Raw genomic sequence first — 19536 nt, 5'->3', positions numbered from 1 at the left:
TGAGAAGAGGAGACAATTATTTGGGCAGATGGAGTGGGTCGAAGAGAAATAGATTTATATATTTATATAAATAATTTAAAAGATAAAAACATAAATTTGATTTTTTTGGGAGTTAAAACTATAGTTTGGTGATTATCAAGTATCAATTCTCAAATTATAAGACTAGATTCTAAAACAAAGATTAACAAAAAAGGGTTTTAATTTCATTTGCCCTTGTTTTATCTAATCAAAAAAATTACAACTATTCAATTTTGTTTTGACAGTAAAATTAACTCAAATAGCTGATGATCCATCTTATGTCTAGATTTTACTATTGAGATGAGATTTCGTATTCGAGACTCAATTATAATATCAATATCAAGGATTTATATATCAAAGGAGAGCGACGATGGGTTCTCATTACAAGAAAACAAAAAATAAAAATAACAATTAACTAAAGCCCACTATCGTAAGCCTAATTTATATGGGCCTCAATATGATTATCCATTATTTTGGTCCATAAAACTTCACCAATTTCCTATAATCTCGAGCTCTCTTCTTCACCGTCTCTCCGAACACCGTAGAACGCCCAACATAGCCGTCTACCCAATCCCGTCCGCCGCCTCAATCGGCCCAGGGAGAAGCGGACTATTACCAAGTGAGCAACTTTCCTCTCGCTTTGAACCCATTCTTTATCTCGAAATTGTGTTTGTATATCTGATTTTAAGTGTTTAAATTCACGCACTTTGTCAGATCACCATCAATTTCTAGCAATGCAAAATCTTTTACTCTGCAATGGACTGAACTCATCCATTTCTTTTACAGTTCTTGGAATATCGGATTATATGATCATTTTCATTCTATAGGTTATTTTTGTGACGGAGAAAGTAGACATCAAACAAAGAACTAGAACTATACAAAAATTTAGAGTTAAGTAAAAAACTGATTATTACTACGACGAAGTGAATTAATTTTTTTTTTATAGAAGCAAGCCTCAGGAAGCTAATTTAGAATCATCTAGTTGTAATCATTGTGTGCTACCTTCACATGGGGGGATTCTTATCTGCTGGAAAGCGTTTAACATCTCCAAATGAAAACTTTCCAGTGCCTTGAGAATCGGAAGAAAACCACTCTGACCGATGAGTGTGACCATATCGTTCACCTGCTTAATCACGTCCTCGTGCTCTGCCTTGGCTTCGTTCAGCCTGTTTCTTGTTAATATCAAATTCATATGCATGGTTTGCAAAGTTGGATCCTTAATTTCGATACTATCAATTGCCTGAACTCCATTAAGTAATGATTCACGGTCGCCGCAATCTACACCCCTGTCCAAGCTCTCTCGGTAGAAATTCTCAAGTTTCTTCTCATGGCGTCTTGAATAGTGTTGTACCTTGAGCCTTTGTTGTTTCTCCTTGAATAACTGCTTTTGCAACCGATGTAAGAGAACTGCAAAGCTGTTGATGGCTCCTAGTACGTCGATATCTGAAGCTTTCTCAATTGCATTGAACCATTCATGGCATATAGCAACAACTGTTGGTGCTCCAAGGCTGGTGCAAGGACTTGAAGAATTTTCATATGTTGTTTCCTCTGATTCTTCAAGATGACATTTTGTCAGCCAGTTTTTCAAAAGCTCCACAAATGCTTTATGTGTTCTTATCCAATCAGAAAAGGTTGTTCCTAGCTTTAGAATCTCCGCTTCTAGTTTCTTAGCAGCCCTCATGGTTGAATTGTTGGTCATGCAAGAGAATTCAACCATAACTTTTACCTCCATGATCACTTGAGCTTGCTTCTTGTGGCACTCAAAATATACTTTAAACATTCGTTGCAATCTGGAAACAGATTGAAGAGAAGAATTTTATTCTCAAACAGAATGATGGATGAGTAATAATGAATGTTGATAATATACACCCTTCATCACAGATTGAAATGATTATTTCTTTTTAGTATGACATGAATTACAAATTATTTCATAAAATGACTACTCTATTTCTAAAAGCACCCATTCTAAAAGTGATTATGCGATGCCCACTGGCACACAACCACTATATTTTCAATTTTTACATCTAAATGATTATCTATACTCCATGCCAATCAAATTAAGATGGAATAAGCATGCCCTCCCACAGTTTCACATGAAAAAGTATAGTCAATCTGTCAACATTCATTTGTATATGTGATAATAATGAGCTTAATATCCATAAGTAATTCATTAACTTCAGAAGTGGAAAAATATAAATGCACTAACAAAAATGAGTTATTTGTGACAAACAAGGAAATATAGAGAATTTATAAAGAATAAGCTCCCTCCAACACCGCATTTCATTATCTATTTACCTTTTCAAAGTAAAGATACTGAGAAATCCTTTCATTATATAGAGATGGTCGAAAGGAAAAACTAATGAAAACATGTTGATTTAGACAAAAGAAAGATTATTCACATACCTACGTATCAACTCACATAATTGTGGCTGCAGTTCGTCATCCCTGAGCTTATGAATTCGTTTGGCTATGCTATCTACCTTTGTGATGAAGAGATTGATTCTGGAAGTCAGTTTTCTGAGGGATAAGTGGAGCGCCTCAATCTCGTTAGACTCCGCCCCTTGGTCATCTAACTTCTTCAACTTTCTCCACTCCTTGTCAAAAGTTATCCTCAATTTCTCTTCATTCTAAATTTTGCAAATGGTGAAAACTTTTGAGTAAAAAATGCAGATTAACTAAATTATATAGCAAAAGCACATGTGTGAATTGTGTGTGAATTGTGTGCTATGTGTGTGCGATCCATGTGCATGTGTGCAATCCATGTGCATTTATCACGTTCCTTTGATGCTACCCTAATTTAAGGCTTCGATAGTATTGCATGAGGTCCTTATAATGGATTTATGACACAATCTTTCCTTTTCAAAGAAATATATGCAACTGTTAATTCAAGTAATAGCTAAATAGGCTATCAAAACCTACAAATTAAGAAGAAATATATCTTGGATTACCTTAACTCCCTCATGAAGTTTACTCTCCCAAATGTACAGTTTCTCTAGAGTCAACAACAGGTTGCATGCGTTATTATTTGTATCTTTATGATCTTCGCTGCCAGCGTTCTTTCTGTTTGGTATTCCGTAAGCTGGTCTTCTTGACATACCGCTTGTGCATGAGAGTGCCATGCCTGAACCTATGCGACTCTTGCGACGGGGAAATCCTGAAATAGCAAGCAAAAGACGTTATAATTGCGATACTTCCATATGTAATAAATGTCAAGATTAGAAGTATTTCGTAACAATGGTTTTGTAACTAAGAAGTAATAATTGAAATGGAGAAAATATTTACAAATGGCCAGCATATCTGCTTCATGTCATTTTTAGATCATGTCCGATTAAGAAAACATGAAACGATCATGCAGATTATTTGTTATCCAATCAATTTATTACAAAATAGTATATGTGCACGTAAAATATCAAGAGTCACGTAATTGATGCGGTAAAACCTATCCACACAATGAAAGCTTGAGTTATTTCTATAAGACAAAATGCAAGATAATATACATATCCAGAATTTCTCGTACATCATAAGTACAATGATCATAAAACTAAAATTCGCAGTAGCATCCCTTATAAAGGTTATTGTCTTTGTATTGGTGCCATCATGATATATATAGTTTACATATTTTGAACAAAAATAATTCGTAGCTCAAAATTATTATGAGGTTATCATCATGATTTAATCATTTGATGTATAGAATTCACATAAACGAAGTATATGATAAATTCCCACTTTGGGTTGGTCCGTTGTGTCAAATCTTTAGGAAGAGCCTAATCCTATGTTCGACTATCAACGTCATGTGGAAGAAAGTGTTATAAAAAATAAAACTACTTTTACATGGGATCAATTTTCTCAAATAGTAGAGCAGTTGGTTCTAAATATTTTTATCTTGGATTTGAGTCATATTAGTTGTGTGCATGACACTTCTTTTGGAAAAAGGAAATAGCTTAAAAAATGAAGATGATCAAATTGGAAAACAATTCTATGAAAGGAAATCCTTATCTTTTCTTTTTCGAGAAAAAGGCGGAAAGGAATATCGACTTCCCTCAATATTTGTCTAGCATATTACTAGCCCTTGCCTTTATATCTATGGAGTAAGGCCACACCTCTTCAAGTCTAAATACATTGAATTCTTCCGTATCACTATGTTATCCTAGAGATGATTTTTGATTGAGTATTTATTGAAGTAATAAGGTTAAGTCAATCCAAAAGGGTTTGAATCCCTTTTATGAATCTTTCGGATGTAAAGTCTTTTTTTTGTGTGTTTCAAAACATCCACTTGGTTAGTTTTAACATTAATTTTTGTCTCTTCCACGATGCAGATATAATCAACGTCCTTATGTTATTAACCAAACACAAGCTAATTATATTATTGCGCATTTGAAACCATTTTATACGAGATTGAATACTTCATTTAGGGTTTCAAGTTAGTTTTCCTATCACCACCAAATCATCTTGAATACCTTACATTACACTTGCACTAAGTTTTCAAAATCACACGGAGTATATCATTCACATCCCTTCATTGCCTTTTTTCAACTATTTTTAAGCTTCACATCCTAGAGAATTTTGTGGTTGACCTTTGCATCTTAATGTAAAGAAGAAGAAAGTTGAGTAACCGAGAAGAAAGTTGAGCAACCGAAAGCCACTTGAAATCTCACTTGAAGATTTTTGTTGGTCGACACCAACTAATAAAGAAATTCGACAATGGATCTAGCATACTTTAGACCTAGTTTGAGGTGTTTATAGGGGATCCCCGCTTCCGGAAAATTTGGGTATTGAATTCGTTCGAAAAGAATAAGGTTGTCTTATATCATGGTTAGATATTGATTTGTGGTAATTTTGTTCGTAGAGATCCTAAGTATCTCAAGTGCCTTTGATGTAGCGGAAATGTATAATGAAGAAGGATTAACTTGTTGATTAACACATAACGTCATGATCCTATCTTTTTTTGGTGTCAACAAAGCAGGAACAACACATGGACTCAAACTCTCACGAACATGTCCTTTTGCGATGCCCGCACCCAAAAAATATCTATCACGGCATTCTGTGCGATTCAACAGGCTAATACTTCTTTATTTTACACTTCCGCTGCATAACAACACCGAGCTTGTGTTTAATTAACCACAAGTACTATGTATATGTAAACCTTCGGAAATAAACTTAAGAGAGTTCGCTATACAAAGTAGACCAAGATACATATTTGGACTCCATGTATAAATTGTATGCACAAGTACCCTAAACTAGCCCAATATGTATTTTTTTTGCTTGTACTTGACATGCTTTGTACCCAACATCAGCTACTATGCCCTTGTATGCACAAGATTCTAGTATATTGAACAGATATGATGAAACTTTAAGGAGTCAAAACTACGTGTCATGAGGTTCAACAGTCTCCAATGCACCAAGACTTCAGGAGTCAGTGTTCAGACTCGGACGTAGAGATATGACGCTGAAGTGCCGCAGCAGTAAATGGATGGCATGGAGGTTCTCTTAAAGAATTGTGGGTAAGAAACTCTGGATCAAACTATACTTAACAATTAATAAGTACACAATAGCTCATAGTACTTAAGGTAAGAGACTAGTGAATATGTGGTCGGCTAAGCGGAAAAAAAGATGCTTTTATGACCCCAGCAGTATTCAAATTCTTGCTTGCTCTAACAATCAAATACACGTGTATATCTACGTGCATGAGTTTTCTATCACCGACTCTGTCAATTAGTGCCCATTTGTGTCAACTGTCAAGCGTTTAAAAAAGTTATTGTATCCTCCCAAAAGTCGCTATTCATGAGAAATTTAATATATTTCCATGAGTGAAGGCATACTTATCATCTGTATTTCCATAGTATTGGCTCCGCCACTCCTGTTTTAAGAAGGAGAGCAAAATAATACAGAAAGCTTACTGGGAAAGTATTATGATAATGAAATTTACTGACTAAGATGGTAATATAATACTTATAAACAACTTAGTGAGCATGCGTGAATGAAAATGAAGTCTTGAAAACTACAGAGGTTCTGTGATATTATTGCCAGCAGAGAAACTTTACAGCACTTTTACCGTAAAATAATGTTAAGCCTGGTTGATGGTGAAGCTTACCTGCATCAAGCATATCAGAGGCATCGTTCCCATTAATATTGATATTATCAAATTCCTTCTTGATTTTATTGTAAACTTCTTGTAAGTCTGTTGAACTACTGACTAGTGCCTCCGAGCTTGCTTCAGCAGCATTTTCATCTATTTGAGCAGATTCCTTTATACTTTCATGAATTTCTTCCACCTCCTTTTGGACAGATGATTGCTGCCTTTTGTCTGTCTTTAATTCCTCGCTCATTGTTGGGTAATTTGGCCTGCTATCCAAATTGTTTTTGTCAAGAAATTCTTCATTTTTCTCTTTCCCAATGCTTATTCTTTGATCTATTTTAGCGTTGTTCTCATTTGGTTCATGCATTGCCTCGAAATGACATTCTTCTGAATTTTCATTCAATTCTGGATCTTCCTCACTTGAAATTTTATCATCACTTATATCTTCTAGCTCTGGTATTCCCTCACTCTCCCTCACTCCCTGTAAATCTATGTCCTGAAAGCCTGCGTTATAAAGATTCTCAACCGGAATAAAGGGGTTCAAATAATCCCAAATTGAGATTTCATTGTGTTGATGACTCTGCATTTGATAGCCCCAAGGATAATGTGGTGGAAAAGCCAATAAATAGTTCTCTGTTGCTTCATTCTCATTTTGATAGAATCTCAAATTCATATGTGGAAAAGCATTTTGCCCATTAAACAATGCTGTATTTGCATTCGACGTCAACCTATTATGCAGATTATCTGTAAAATTATCCGAAGATGTTGCGAACTTCGTGTCATTACATGACATGCTACTTCTCTTGTAAGCAAAAGTAGCAGTGTTGGACACACTATCCTGTGATTCACTGATAAAACTTTCTTTTCTGTAAGGAGGGAAGACAAGATTACCCGATGGCCTTAATCCCGCACTTTCAGATTGGGGTAACCTTAAACTCCCAGGATTCGATGATTCAACAATTTTTCCATACCTTGGTTGATCTGTGACGCCTTTGAATAATCCGACTAACAAATGCTCGGGATTTTTTGTCGCTGCAACTTGCGGTTGATGAAGAACGTTACGAGGTATGCCATTAAAACATGTCTTGCTATTAATAGTTTCTTTCGAGTAATATACTTTTCCTCTGTTATTTTTTGATTGAAACTCCGATGGATTTGAACCTCCTTTGACACAAACGTCATCTTTGGCGACTTCTTCATCCTTTGCCTCATCACTGTTCCCTAAGGATGAATTTTCTGATTGAGGGAACTGCTCCTTCAAGTGATCAGAAATTGCGTCAGAAGGTGAACCATGATAAAATACGATGGCTTCGTTCATAAAATTACTAAATTCATTTACTGCTTCTTGCAAGGATTGAAAGTAGGCCATATGAGCAAATGCTAACGCACATTGATGATCCCTGGCATCCTTAATCAGCTCTTTTCTTTCCTTGCACAATTTCACTAATTTGAATCTTTCCTTGAAAAGCAACACCCCATCTTTATCTCAAACTCAAAAGATAAACCTAGAAAAATCCTTAATCTCTAACAACCTAAAATCACAATTCACTCTTGTCCTATAAAAATTGGGTAAATGCCCTGGAAACAAAAACTGAATCAGTGAATTGCCTAAAAGTTTTTGATGAAACTGAAACACATTGTGGGTTCCAGGGGTTGAACAAGGATTTTTATTTAGGGCAGCAATCGTTTGGTGTAATCCTCATGTATGAATCCAAGAAAATTTGTGAAAATAAAGGGCATAAATTTTGTTTGAATTTCGGCTATCCTTGTTCACCATTGCTTGTTCAATGTTCCAATCCAAACAGAATTGTTAATAACATAAAGAGGGCATCTTTACAAGTCCTGGACAGATTTTTGACACAGGGAACAATAAAAACAATCCGTAGTTATTGCTTAAAATGAAAAGCAACAAAATAAGTCCGTTGAGTCATTAAATCACTGAAATCCATGCAATCCATGCTCTGGATTACGGGTGTAAAAGCTACCTAATTGTATTCACACAGTCCTAGTAAAGTCCAATATACTAAATTCATCTATTTGAATTGCTCATTCACTCAAATATATGTATACGGAAACGATATGTAAATAACTCATGTATATTTGTCGAGTATTTTCTAGTCACTGGTATAAATCACGACAAGTTTATAACTCGAATGCTAAACCTTTCCGTTTTCGCAGATTACTAAATGTGTTCTTCTGAACAATGCAATTCAAGTATCAAATCGTATCGGCACTCCGGTCAACCTTCTATTTCTTGATTTCCTTTTGGTTGATTGTTATGACAATTCATACTGAATTTTTTTCCTTAGGAGTTAGGATTATGTGATTAATGTTATGATTGTGTAAATCTGCTTTTGAATGAATTGGTGTGGATGGTGTAAATAAAAGTCTACACAAAACACCCTTTGCCTTTAATTCAAATAATGCAAAAGTTCATTATTGTGATTTGCATAAATTATGAATCAAATCTCTTCATTGTTTTATAGATTTTGTCTTAATCATATTTCATGTATGTTCTTTCCTTTGCTGCTGTACAAGGGATTTCCACCACATTTTGTTTAAACATAATTTTATCTTGATTTATGATTAATCTCACATGTGAAAATATGTGATTGAAAATGTATTATATTTGAAATTGGATGAATGTAGAAAGGAACTTAAAGATAATAATATACACAATAGATTAAATTTAAATCCGTTTTCGGTTGCGTTACAAAAATTATTAGATTGTGGCTACTCAAATGTACCATCAGTTTGTATATATTATATGTCAAATTCTGCACATATTGCAATCATAATTTGAGATTTTGGGGATTAAAATTTACGTTTTTAGAATATAAATTGACCGATATATTCGCCTCTATTTTAATCGCCTCTATTTTAATCTAACTCGACTTGCATTCTAAATGTTTTATTGTTTGTAGAGAGATGCCCGCTCGGTATCTCAATCTTGAGTTGATCTCAAGTTAATTAGAGGTCAAACACAATCAATTTTATATATTTATAACACACGTTGAAACATCCAAAGTTAATAATTTAAAGTAAGTTTTTTGTGAGATGGTTTCATTGGTTTATATCCGTGAGACATATCGGCTCTACTGAGTCTCACATTTAAATTTCTATGATGATTAAGCAAATATAATTTCACATAAAAATATAACTCAAAACCAATAATAATAGTAATGAATAACTACATCAAGCTTATCAATTTTAAACAAATTGCTCGAGAAAAAAGTAGTTCATTAGCTAAAATTAATATTGGAACCCTTTACTAAAATATGTAATGTTAGATGAATAAAAATCAAATCAATAAAATAGTCGTACTCGATGGAGTGGGAGAAAAAGAAAATACATAAAATAAATATATTTTTTTAAGAAAATAAACATCGGAATGTAGTTATTGTGTTGTTTTAATTGTATTTTCGGTGTAAAAAATGCGTACACATATAAATACAAGATTGGGTAATCTTTTAATATTTATATATATTTTTATTAAATCGAAAATTATAAAAGGATAACAAACATGTTAACGAATAAAATTCGAAGGGTAAATGGAACAAGGTAAGTTGTTTTTAGCAGTTAATATTATTTGAAGTTCAAAAAAATCCTTACGTCAAATATCTTTTATTCGTACTTCGACATATTTTAAAAATTATTTTTCACTTCCTAATTAACCAATTTACAATAATATGATAATTGAGACATATAGTTGATCCAAACCTCACAAAGTCACAAATAGGACATATGGCACATATTGTTTGTTCATAGGAAACAGCAGTCACCAAGCCATAAGAAGAACTGAGTTACATTGGTATCATTGTGGTTGAGTTAAATGAACTGATTTCGAGCCCCGTGGTGTAGTCTTTTTGTCATATTAAACGATCAACGGATGTAGTTACACACATAGCGACAAAATTTTCTGTTTCTTCACCTACTCTTTTTTATTAGGTGTCCGAGGAGTTTTCATTTTGGTTAGAAGAATTTGTATCTAAGAACATCCGATTACTCAATAAATATTGTAATCATACGCGTAAAAACATAATTACTATTGGATTAGTGCGTGCTTGGATCTGTAAAATAATTGAGAATAGCATGGAAAAATAAAAGGTATGATTAGGAAGTTTAGAAAATATTAATTTTTTTGAGCTATTGAGGTTTGAAATTGTTTTTTTATAACAGAAAATTGAAAATTTTAACTGGAAATTTTGGTAACTTTAAATACAAAAATTTAATATTTTGAATAAATTTATCAGTTGAATTCCCGCATTTACCCTTATCCCCGAACGAAAAGTCTCGCGTTCTAATGTACTCCTGGTTTACGGACGACGGCGTAAACTCCCCGCCGTGAAAAACCGCTCTATTGCCGCCTTCAACTGAACCGTGGCGGCCTGTTCGGGTCAGTATAGTGATTAATTGAAGCATTAGTTATTTTTCCTTCAATTTTCGCTTATACGTATCGATATTTGATCGAATTGAGATTGGACGTTGCTCTTTGATAACTTATATCGTGACTTTGACACAGTTTTGTAATATAAATTATCTGTGTGGAATTCTGCTACTCGATTCAAATCAATGATGGATCGGTTTGTCTATTTAGGTAAAAGGGGCATGTTTGTTATTATTTAATATGGTAGCCGTAAATGTGTAGGTTTTGAGTTTATTGAGATGTAGTTAACTATATCTTGTTTGAAGTGCAATGATTGTGTTCCTTGTAATGAATTTAGTCTCTTTGTTTTGCATCACATGTTTTTACTTTATATTATGTGTTATTATTGTATTTGAATCAATTCTATGATGTACCTTCTGATGGATTTCAAACATTTCTCCAGTGAAACCTTTTATTTGTGTATATCCTGCTGTCTCTTGGTTATTCACACTGACAGTGATCTTTGTCTGATATTACTTTTTGCAAATTTCAGGATGCTGCTTCTGCATTAACTGAAAATATTTTTCGGATAATAAATTGAAAGAGATCAATTTTTAGGATCTTTTTTGCTAATGCATTCATCTGACCGTGTAAGAGGTTTTGTGAAACGAGATGTTGAGGAGGATGTAGATGTGAACATTGATAAGGTGAGCGATGATGATGATAACTGGAACAATGATGATACGAGAGAGCACGCGTCAAGCAAGTCGAACAAAATTGGGAGTAGTGAAGATGCTCACAAAAGTCGAAGGAGAGTCAGTGGCTCGAGCAGAGCTGACAGTGGACAGGATGATTATGAGGCCGGAAACCTGTTGCACTCTAAGCAGATGAAAAGAAAATCAGAGGAGAATACGTTGGACCGATTGAGCACATGGTATCAAGATGGAGAAACAGAAAATAAGGTGGAGGGTGGGTACAAATATGAAAGTACAGGACACAATCAAGGTGAAGGAAGTGAGAAAAAACTCTCAATTACAAAATACCCTGAAAAAGACTTTGATGGGGAAAACAGGGAAGATATGTATTCAAAAATTTCAGAGAGAAGGGATAGTGGCAGAGACAAGGAATATGGGCATGGTGCACATGGAAGACGCACTAAGAGCAGATGGGATGAGACTGAAACTGTTAAGTATGATAACTATGTTGAAAATTTTGATGTAGGAAGTGGGAAGTCTTCTGATTGGAAGCCTGAAAGTGCAAGTGCAATCAAAAGAATTGACACTCTTGAAATCGAATCAAATGGTATTAGAAGCTTGGGTCCAGACTCAATTAATAACAGTATTAAGTCTTGTGGAGAAGAGAGAAAAGTTGATTTAGAAAGAAGTGATGGGGTAAAGTCTGAAGGTTTAGAGAAAGATACCATGGGAAGTTTAACACGCCAAAATAGATCAAACAAAGAAAGATACGAGGAAGATGGTAATTGGATCAGAGGCAAAAATAGGAGAGATGTGGATAGCTCCAATGTGTCCGTGATCCCTGAGAAGATTGGAAGGCATCAATATGGTTCAGATAATTTTGAGATAGATTATGATGGCAAAAATGCCGCTAGGAGGAAGGAACAGGTAAAAGATGGATCACAGGATGAAAGATTGAAAGGAGGAGATGATTATTTGGTTGAGAAAAACAGGGAACGGGTGAAATTTAAAGATAGTGGGAAAAGAGAGGGAGACAAGGAAACAAGAGATGGTGAAAAAACATATGATAAAAGCAGGGACTGGGAAATGCCAAGGCGTGGTCTTGAGTGGATGGGTGAAAGGCGTAGAAAAGATGGAAACAGGACAGAAGCTGTGAAGACCTCATCAAAGTATGGAATATCAAATGAAAATTATGACGTGATTGAAATCCAAACCAAGCCCTTCGATTATGGAGGGGAGGATTCTAATTCAATCTTTGTCCATAACAGGGAGGTCATTCAGCAAGCCCCCACCAATCTAGCTCCTGAAAACGAGCTTTCTTATTTAAGAGATGAGACGTTGAGAAATGAACAAGGATCTGGACAAGCTGGTGAGGAATACAAAGATAGATTTATGGATTCTACTCCTTCAATGCAGGATCAGAATTCATGGAGGGATGACAATGACTTTCAGTCAGAGAAATCTAGAGGTCAGAAAGGTGTGTTGTGCAATAATGGCACTGGTGGACATGGAAACCACGAAAATAGTTCTTTTAATAGATCTAATTCTCAAGGTCTCAGGGGAAATAGGGCTTGGAGAGTAGGAAGGGGTAGGCCGATTGGAAGAGACAGTCAACAGCCTGGTACTCCCATGCCGATGGTTGGATCACCTTTTGGACCACTTGGCATTCCACCTCTTAGACCAATGCAATCCTTAAATCCGAACATGTCCCCTGCACCAGGTCCTCCTATATCTGCCGGGTTTTTTCCATTTCAACCTCCCATTGTGTGGCCTGGAGCTAGAGGTGTCGAGGTGAACATTCATGGTGTTCAACCTGGTCTTCCACACGTCCCCCTTGGAACATTGACACCCAGATTCTCCCCTAATGTTGGAAACCCACCAAATGGTCCATTTGTTTTCAATCCATCGGGACCTGGAAGAGGAACATCTCCTAGCATATCTGGCCAAAATTTTAATACTATTGTTCCGGTGGTCCGTGGGCAGTTACACGACAAAGCCTCTGGGGGATGGGTTCCTCCCAGGTCTAATGGACCCCCTGGTAAAGCTCCCTCTAGAGGGGAGCAGAATGATTATTCACAAAACTTTGTTGACACTGGTATGCGACCACAGAATTTTATAAGAGAGCTGGAGCTCACTAGTGTTGTGGAAGACTATCCAAAGCTTCGAGACCTTATCCAGAGAAAGGATGAAATAGTGGCCAAATCGGCTTCTCCTCCTATGTACTACAAGTGTGATCTTCGAGATCATGTGCTTTCACATGAATTCTTTGGAACCAAGTTTGATGTCGTTCTTATAGACCCACCTTGGGAGGAGTATGTTCATCGTGCTCCTGGTGTCACCGAGCATATGGAGTATTGGACATTTGAAGAAATAATGAATCTGAAGATTGAGGTATTTAACCTTTTATCATCACAATGTTATTCATGAAAGGATCCCCGTGGGAAGTTGGAGTTTACTGGTTCAAAAAAAAACAGATAATTCTCTTTTAAGTTCAGTTTCGAGTTACCAACCCAGGTGCATTTGCTTATTCGTGAAGTGTCTTTGCTTTCTGTAACTTGATTGATGTCCCATTTTCTTTCCTTCATATTGTACATAGGCAATAACTGACACTCCATCTTTCATCTTCCTGTGGGTTGGAGATGGTGTTGGGCTGGAGCAAGGGCGACAATGTCTAAAAAAGGTAAACAACGACAGCCATAATTATAAGTGATTATTTGACCTTTTCCATGTCTTTGGTTCATTTCCCAGTCGTTCAGTAATTTCCGTCATATTAACCACTATTTTCTGCTTTCATTATATTTAGTGGGGATTTCGTAGATGTGAAGATATATGTTGGGTGAAGACTAACAAAACCAATGCAACTCCTGGATTACGCCATGATTCTCATACTCTGTTTCAGCGATCCAAGGTATGCTTACAGTGTACTCTTTTATAAAGTGGTAATTAGTATAATGTTATGGAGGACATTAAAGTGATGGTTTGCGTACCCTGGTATGATTTCTTTTATATAGGAAGAAAGTTCGATGGTAGTGTGAACAACAATGTGGGAAGGAAAACAAATCTCATTCTGATCTTTAACAAAATTAGACATCAAGGACCCCATCTAAATTGGTGCAGAAAGCGAGTCAATCCCTAACTGATTTATACGCACTTTAAAAACCAAACTGCCATTTTGATGCAAAATTTACTTTTCTGTGTGTTCACCAGAATAGAGAACCTTCTTACTGAATTGAGATATAGCATGTATTTTTTGTTAAGTGTTTCACTTCTTAGGAACCTATAGTTGCCGTAATCATAATTATATGAGATAACTCACCGTATTTAAAAATTTTACCAGAGATTTTGCTATCTCAAGAGGAATGAAAAAAAGAGTTGTGAATCCAGAACATGTGATGTCTAGCAGCCCTTTGAACAGTGTTTTTGCGACTAGTTGCATTATATTTCTTTGAGAGAAAATTATGTTGTCTCAATCAAGAAATAATAGATAGGTTATTACATGTATTAATTATTTGATGCGGAAAAAGGTTAGTCTCTTTGCACATTAAAATTTGTAACTAAGGGATACTAACTTATCAACTACACCAGCGCATGTTTGATTGGATGTCCTTGCAGCTAATGTAAGTGTGGCATGTGCATAAAGGGGGTACTGTACTTTAATGTTTATCTTGATATTGTCTTGTTATTGTAATGAAGGAACATTGCTTGATGGGCATAAAAGGGACTGTACGTCGCAGTACAGATGGCCATATAATACATGCCAACATTGACACTGATGTAATAATTGCTGAAGACCCTCCATACGGTAAGGCAGACCTTGAACCTTCATCAGCTTTTGCTACCTTGGTGGCTCAGCAGTTACCACACTTCTGGAAATCATTATGTCTAACGTACTTTATTCTTGAGACAGTTGATAGCTGGAAATTATTGAGTTCTAAATACTCTGTATGTCTTATCGTGCGTTGTGCATCTTTTTCCCTTATCTAATACTTCTATTTTCTTGTTAGTTAAAGTGACTACCCCCAATTTGTGTAACCAATCAGCAGCTTATGTGGAAAATAAACTATGAAGACTTGCTTTTGGTCATGCTATATAAGTACTATGTGTATTACCATCTATGCACGGCAGATTATTGCTTTTTAGTGGAAGAGTTCCTTGGGAAAGTAAGGGCAATTATTAGTCAATCGTTTTTAGACCGGGGATTAAGCTAAGACTTGAGACAATTATATTCTCCACCTGTTCCCATTTCTTTAAAATTTCATTTGAATTTCTATCCTTTGCTCTGGTTAAGATTTGATGTGCAAGTCCTTGAACTTTTGCACACCTGTCTTCTTGTTGAGTGAAAATTCAATTGGTTCTCAACTCTGCATCACAATGCAGTTTTTTTTTAAAAATATTTTCTTATTGATGCTTATCATGTTTGTCTGTGGGAGCATGGTACTTGATCCTTGCTTTGAGATTGTAAAAATCAATTTTTCAGTAGATTAGATAGAATGATACAGTGACGACTTTCAAGCAATTTCTGTTGCAACTTATTTGCTTGTGAGGAATATTATTGATACTTAATGCACGGCAAACCTAGTTGTTATTGAGCTGATATTAAGTGTGCTTACTTCTTTCAGCCTCAGTTCTTTTGGTGGTATTACTGATTCCAAAAGTACTGTAGGTTCAACCACAAAGCCCGAGGATATGTACCGAATAATTGAGCATTTTGCTCTTGGACGAAGGAGGCTTGAGCTTTTTGGAGGGGACCATAATATTCGTTCTGGCTGGTTGACAGTTGGCAAAGAATTGTCTTCATCAAATTTCAATTCTGAGGCATGTTTGTTAGGCAATAAGAACTATCGTTTTTGTATTAAAGCAGAAATAGATCTTTCTAAATGTCCTAATAAAAAAGTATTGATACTCATATTTCGTACACTTTCACCATGAACTTCCTGTTTTAGAGCGGACCTAAGAAAAAGCCGTTAAGATTTTGGGGTGCTGCCAAACTGGAGTTTCTAACGATTATATAATCGGTATCTTGGAAATTTCAGGCATATGTCAGGAGTTTTGCAGATAAGGATGGAAAAATTTGGGTGGGCGTGGGAGGAAGAAATCCACCCCCTGAGGCACCACACCTTGTCCTAACCACCCCAGAAATAGAGTCTCTTCGTCCCAAGTCACCGATGAAGAATCAGCAGCAACAGTCATCGGCGTCCATCACCTTGACAAACATCAATTCTAGCAACAGATGGCCTACTGGAATGTCACCCCAGAATCATACTACAAATCAAGAAACTTATAGCTCAAATGTGCAGTCAGCAGCTCCATGGTCTTCACCGATGGAAATGTTTAAAGGACGAGAAGTTGGTCATTTGCCTTCAGAAGATAAGGCATTCGACATGTATGGGTACAACCCACCATTTGGTACACCTACTGGTAATTTTCTGAATCTCATCGAGGAATGAATGTGATGTAGCAAACACGAGTTAACATTTATTCATTTTTTCTCGGTGTTTCTCTTTTTATATTTCTGCCTATAATTGCAGTACATTTTCCATTCTCACAATTTGTTCTTTGGTTGCACGCAAGGGGATCGAGAAATCAACTACTCTCATCGCCTGAACCAGTGGGTTCTTTATTAGGCTTGCTCGTTTTTGTTAACCTTCTGTAGGGACCATTTCGTTGGAGAGGGTTTCATCTCTTTGTTCTTATTCTTTGTGCTGGCCCTGTGGTTTGATCTGGTTATGATTCACCTCGTGAGGTTTAAATAATTTTTTTGATATCACAGAACAAGGGAATATAACTTTAGGATCAATTAAATAACACAAACTCAACTCTATTTCAAAAAATGTTCTACATAAGCTTGCACGAGTCTGGTCGTGCTTGAGTTTAATTTTATATGCTCGAGATCGACTTGAATTTGATAAAGTATTCAATTTCAAGCTTAAGTTCGACTCGTGAAATTATCTAGGTTGTGCTCGAAAAAATCGAAATTATTCGCAACATAATTTTAGAGTTTAAATTAAAATTTATATGGATAAAAATATCCTAAAATTAATGGTGTTGATTGAGATGCTGTGTAAACGAGCCAGTCGGAACAAATTGTTCAGACTCCAGAGCAGAGGACTCGTCATTTGAAACAATTAAATAATAATGTCGTTAAATATTGAATTAGTGCCTTAGAAAGCAAAAAAGATTGTGGTAATTAATCCGTTTTACCATATTATTATTATGACTCCAACTATTATTGAATGCTTTTTATATTAAAATGATTACATATATAACAATAATTTTGAATAATCATCTTAATTAATCAAATCGTTTTATATTACAAGATCACATAATCTTGATTCTTATAATAGATAATTTTTAAGTAAGGAAAATTAAATTTATCCAGTCCCAATATAAACAAATTAATTTATGACTTAGAAAAAGTTTATTCAGTCCAAGTATAAACAATTAATTCTCTCTACTATATAATCAACCATGCCGAGACCAAAATAAATCAATTCGAACAAACAAAAGTTTATCCGCCTGTTTGAAAATTGTTTGGCTAAAATTTCTTAAATCTCCAATTAACTTATAATTCATTTAATGCTCACTCTCCACTTTTATTTATGATTTTTTGCATTGAACATTATTTGGAATTCTGCATTAAATTGAATTTGTTGTCAAAATCGTAATCCTATGTTTTTTTAAAAAAGAAGAAGCTCCAAAGACATAATTTTGGCAGTTATAATTAAAATACACTTGAGAAAGTCATTTTCTTAAAAAAAAATTGATCGAAGTTATTTAACCAATTTTTCCATTTGGACTCTACTATATATAACCCTACCTTTGTCCAGGCCATTATGAATCCATTGGAACAACTAAAACCCTAATATTTTCTCCATCAAGTGCATGCATGCACGTCATGAATCACATTACCATTAAATATATATTTCTCATACTTTCAATAAGTCTTCATGGAGCAATGGCAGCCCCGTCCCCGGCTCCGGTGAACGAGACCTGTTTTTTCCCAAAAGGTCACGTTTATATAGCAGACAAGCTTCCTCCGGACCTTCCATACCTGGACCTTCATTGCAAGTCGAAAGACGATGATCTCGGGAAGCAGACACTTACTATAGATGGAATCTTCCATTTTAGTTTTTGCGAAAACCCTTTTTCGACGGTGTTCTACTGTCAATTCTGGTGGAACGGTAAGACGGTGGGTTTCAACGTTTACGAGTGGGACATGGCTAAGTACTATTGCAAGTTTTATGACTGCTATTATGAGGCAAGAGCGGATGGCATCTATTTCTCAGGCTACTATCCTCCCCGAGATATGATGAAGTGGGCAGACTGGCCGCCGGCGTAATTTATCTGCTATATATCGTATTTGTGTAAAAATAAATAATAAGTGTGCGTACATTGCGTATTATTATCATATATAAATTTACTGTTGGTAATTTAACATCACCTATATTGTCAAATTTCAGTTTTAGTATTTTATTTTTATTTTTTTTAAAAAAAAACTTTTTTCTCCACTTGTCAGCGACGTGACGCTGATGTGATATTGCGATGACATGTACACTGAGACATCAATATTCTAGATGAAAAATGAAAAATACTAAAAAAAATAAAAGATACATGTCTAATATTGAAATTTAACAACATTAAAAGATAAAAATGTAAACAAGAAAATATAAGGAATTAAAAATACAGTTTAATTTTATTATAAATATATTTAACATCAAAATTGCATATCATTTTATTTTATTTAATTATATAAAGTTATAAACGAATAGTTAAGGTTGCTAAATTTATTCAAACTCATCACAATTATATAAAGTATTAAAAATATGTTAAATGCAATTATACTTCTTTATTTATATTTTTTGAGTTTACTTATACTTATTTATTTGTTATTTATAAATGCGTCTTATTGACTTATTAACATANTTTATTACCCACATGTCGGTCTCGATAATTATTAATTGGAAGTAATTTATTCACTCTATTTAATTTAACAATTTTCAGAAAGTTTAAGCATCAATTAAATCATCTAGCGAACGACACACATACGACGTGTGTGGAAATAATGATGATATGTGTGTGAATCATGATCGTGCTTATTACGGGATCGAGTTAATTTATAAAATTTTGTTACAATTTTTAATTATTATTTGGATAATAATAAAATAATTATATTAAATATGTACTTTTTAGAAATAATCTATGAATTTTTAAAATTAATTAGATATTAAATTTATAAATAAATTATATAAATTTTTTTCCTAAAAACTAATTGATATCGTAAAATCGTACTCTTTAAATAGACCCAAAAGTGAACGGGTCGGGTCACCCTAGCAACGGGTTGATCTCTAACATACTCGCAACCTTCTACGGTAGACCTTCTA

At 34.9% G+C, this 19536-nt stretch overlaps 2 protein-coding genes and 1 long non-coding RNA gene across 6 annotated transcripts; all 3 read left to right on the top strand.

Moving 5' to 3' along the window:
• The first annotated feature begins 485 nt into the window (after positions 1-485).
• LOC140983111 (uncharacterized) lies at positions 486-8577 on the top strand. 3 transcript variants are annotated; one of them, XR_012176385.1, is made up of 4 exons: positions 486-637; positions 5356-5519; positions 6968-7159; positions 8273-8577. It is a non-coding gene; the product is annotated as an uncharacterized lncRNA (long non-coding RNA). The 3 variants fall into 3 exon arrangements; XR_012176386.1 differs by having other exon boundaries at positions 6968-7378; XR_012176384.1 differs by having other exon boundaries at positions 6968-8175; positions 8213-8577.
• Positions 8578-10350: 1773 nt separating this feature from the next.
• Positions 10351-16848, top strand: LOC140981999 (N6-adenosine-methyltransferase non-catalytic subunit MTB-like). Of its 2 annotated transcripts, XM_073448414.1 has the most exons (8): positions 10351-10490; positions 11014-13546; positions 13752-13835; positions 13959-14063; positions 14849-14957; positions 15819-15970; positions 16189-16573; positions 16727-16848. In XM_073448414.1, the coding sequence occupies exons 2-8, from the start codon at positions 11093-11095 to the stop codon at positions 16777-16779; spliced, it is 3342 nt and encodes a 1113-aa protein (XP_073304515.1). In that variant the 5' UTR covers positions 10351-10490; positions 11014-11092; the 3' UTR covers positions 16780-16848. The 2 variants fall into 2 exon arrangements, with proteins under 2 accessions (XP_073304515.1, XP_073304516.1); XM_073448415.1 differs by lacking the exons at positions 16189-16573; positions 16727-16848 and having other exon boundaries at positions 15775-15922.
• A 1262-nt stretch (positions 16849-18110) lies between these two features.
• On the top strand, positions 18111-18494 carry LOC140982154 (S-protein homolog 5-like). The gene has a single exon (XM_073448571.1). It carries the CDS (start codon positions 18111-18113, stop codon positions 18492-18494), a length of 384 nt encoding a protein of 127 aa, XP_073304672.1.
• The last annotated feature ends 1042 nt before the right edge of the window (positions 18495-19536 follow it).

Source organism: Primulina huaijiensis, chromosome 8 (assembly GCF_012295235.1).
Source record: "Primulina huaijiensis isolate GDHJ02 chromosome 8, ASM1229523v2, whole genome shotgun sequence".
Taxonomy (NCBI): domain Eukaryota; kingdom Viridiplantae; phylum Streptophyta; class Magnoliopsida; order Lamiales; family Gesneriaceae; genus Primulina; species Primulina huaijiensis.
This window is presented reverse-complemented; position numbering and strand designations above follow the sequence as displayed.

What these genes read in the sequence shown, in the direction of transcription:
- LOC140981999 (XM_073448414.1), top strand. Translation starts at nt 11,093, where the DNA reads ATGCATTCATCTGACCGTGTAAGAGGTTTTGTGAAACGAGATGTTGAG. An exon ending in TGCTGAAGACCCTCCATACG is followed by an intron (nt 14,958 to 15,818) that starts GTAAGGCAGACC and finishes AAAGTACTGTAG; the next exon opens with GTTCAACCACAAAGCCCGAG. An exon ending in ACCATTTGGTACACCTACTG is followed by an intron (nt 16,574 to 16,726) that starts GTAATTTTCTGA and finishes GTTGCACGCAAG; the next exon opens with GGGATCGAGAAATCAACTAC.
- LOC140982154 (XM_073448571.1), top strand. Translation starts at nt 18,111, where the DNA reads ATGGCAGCCCCGTCCCCGGCTCCGGTGAACGAGACCTGTTTTTTCCCA.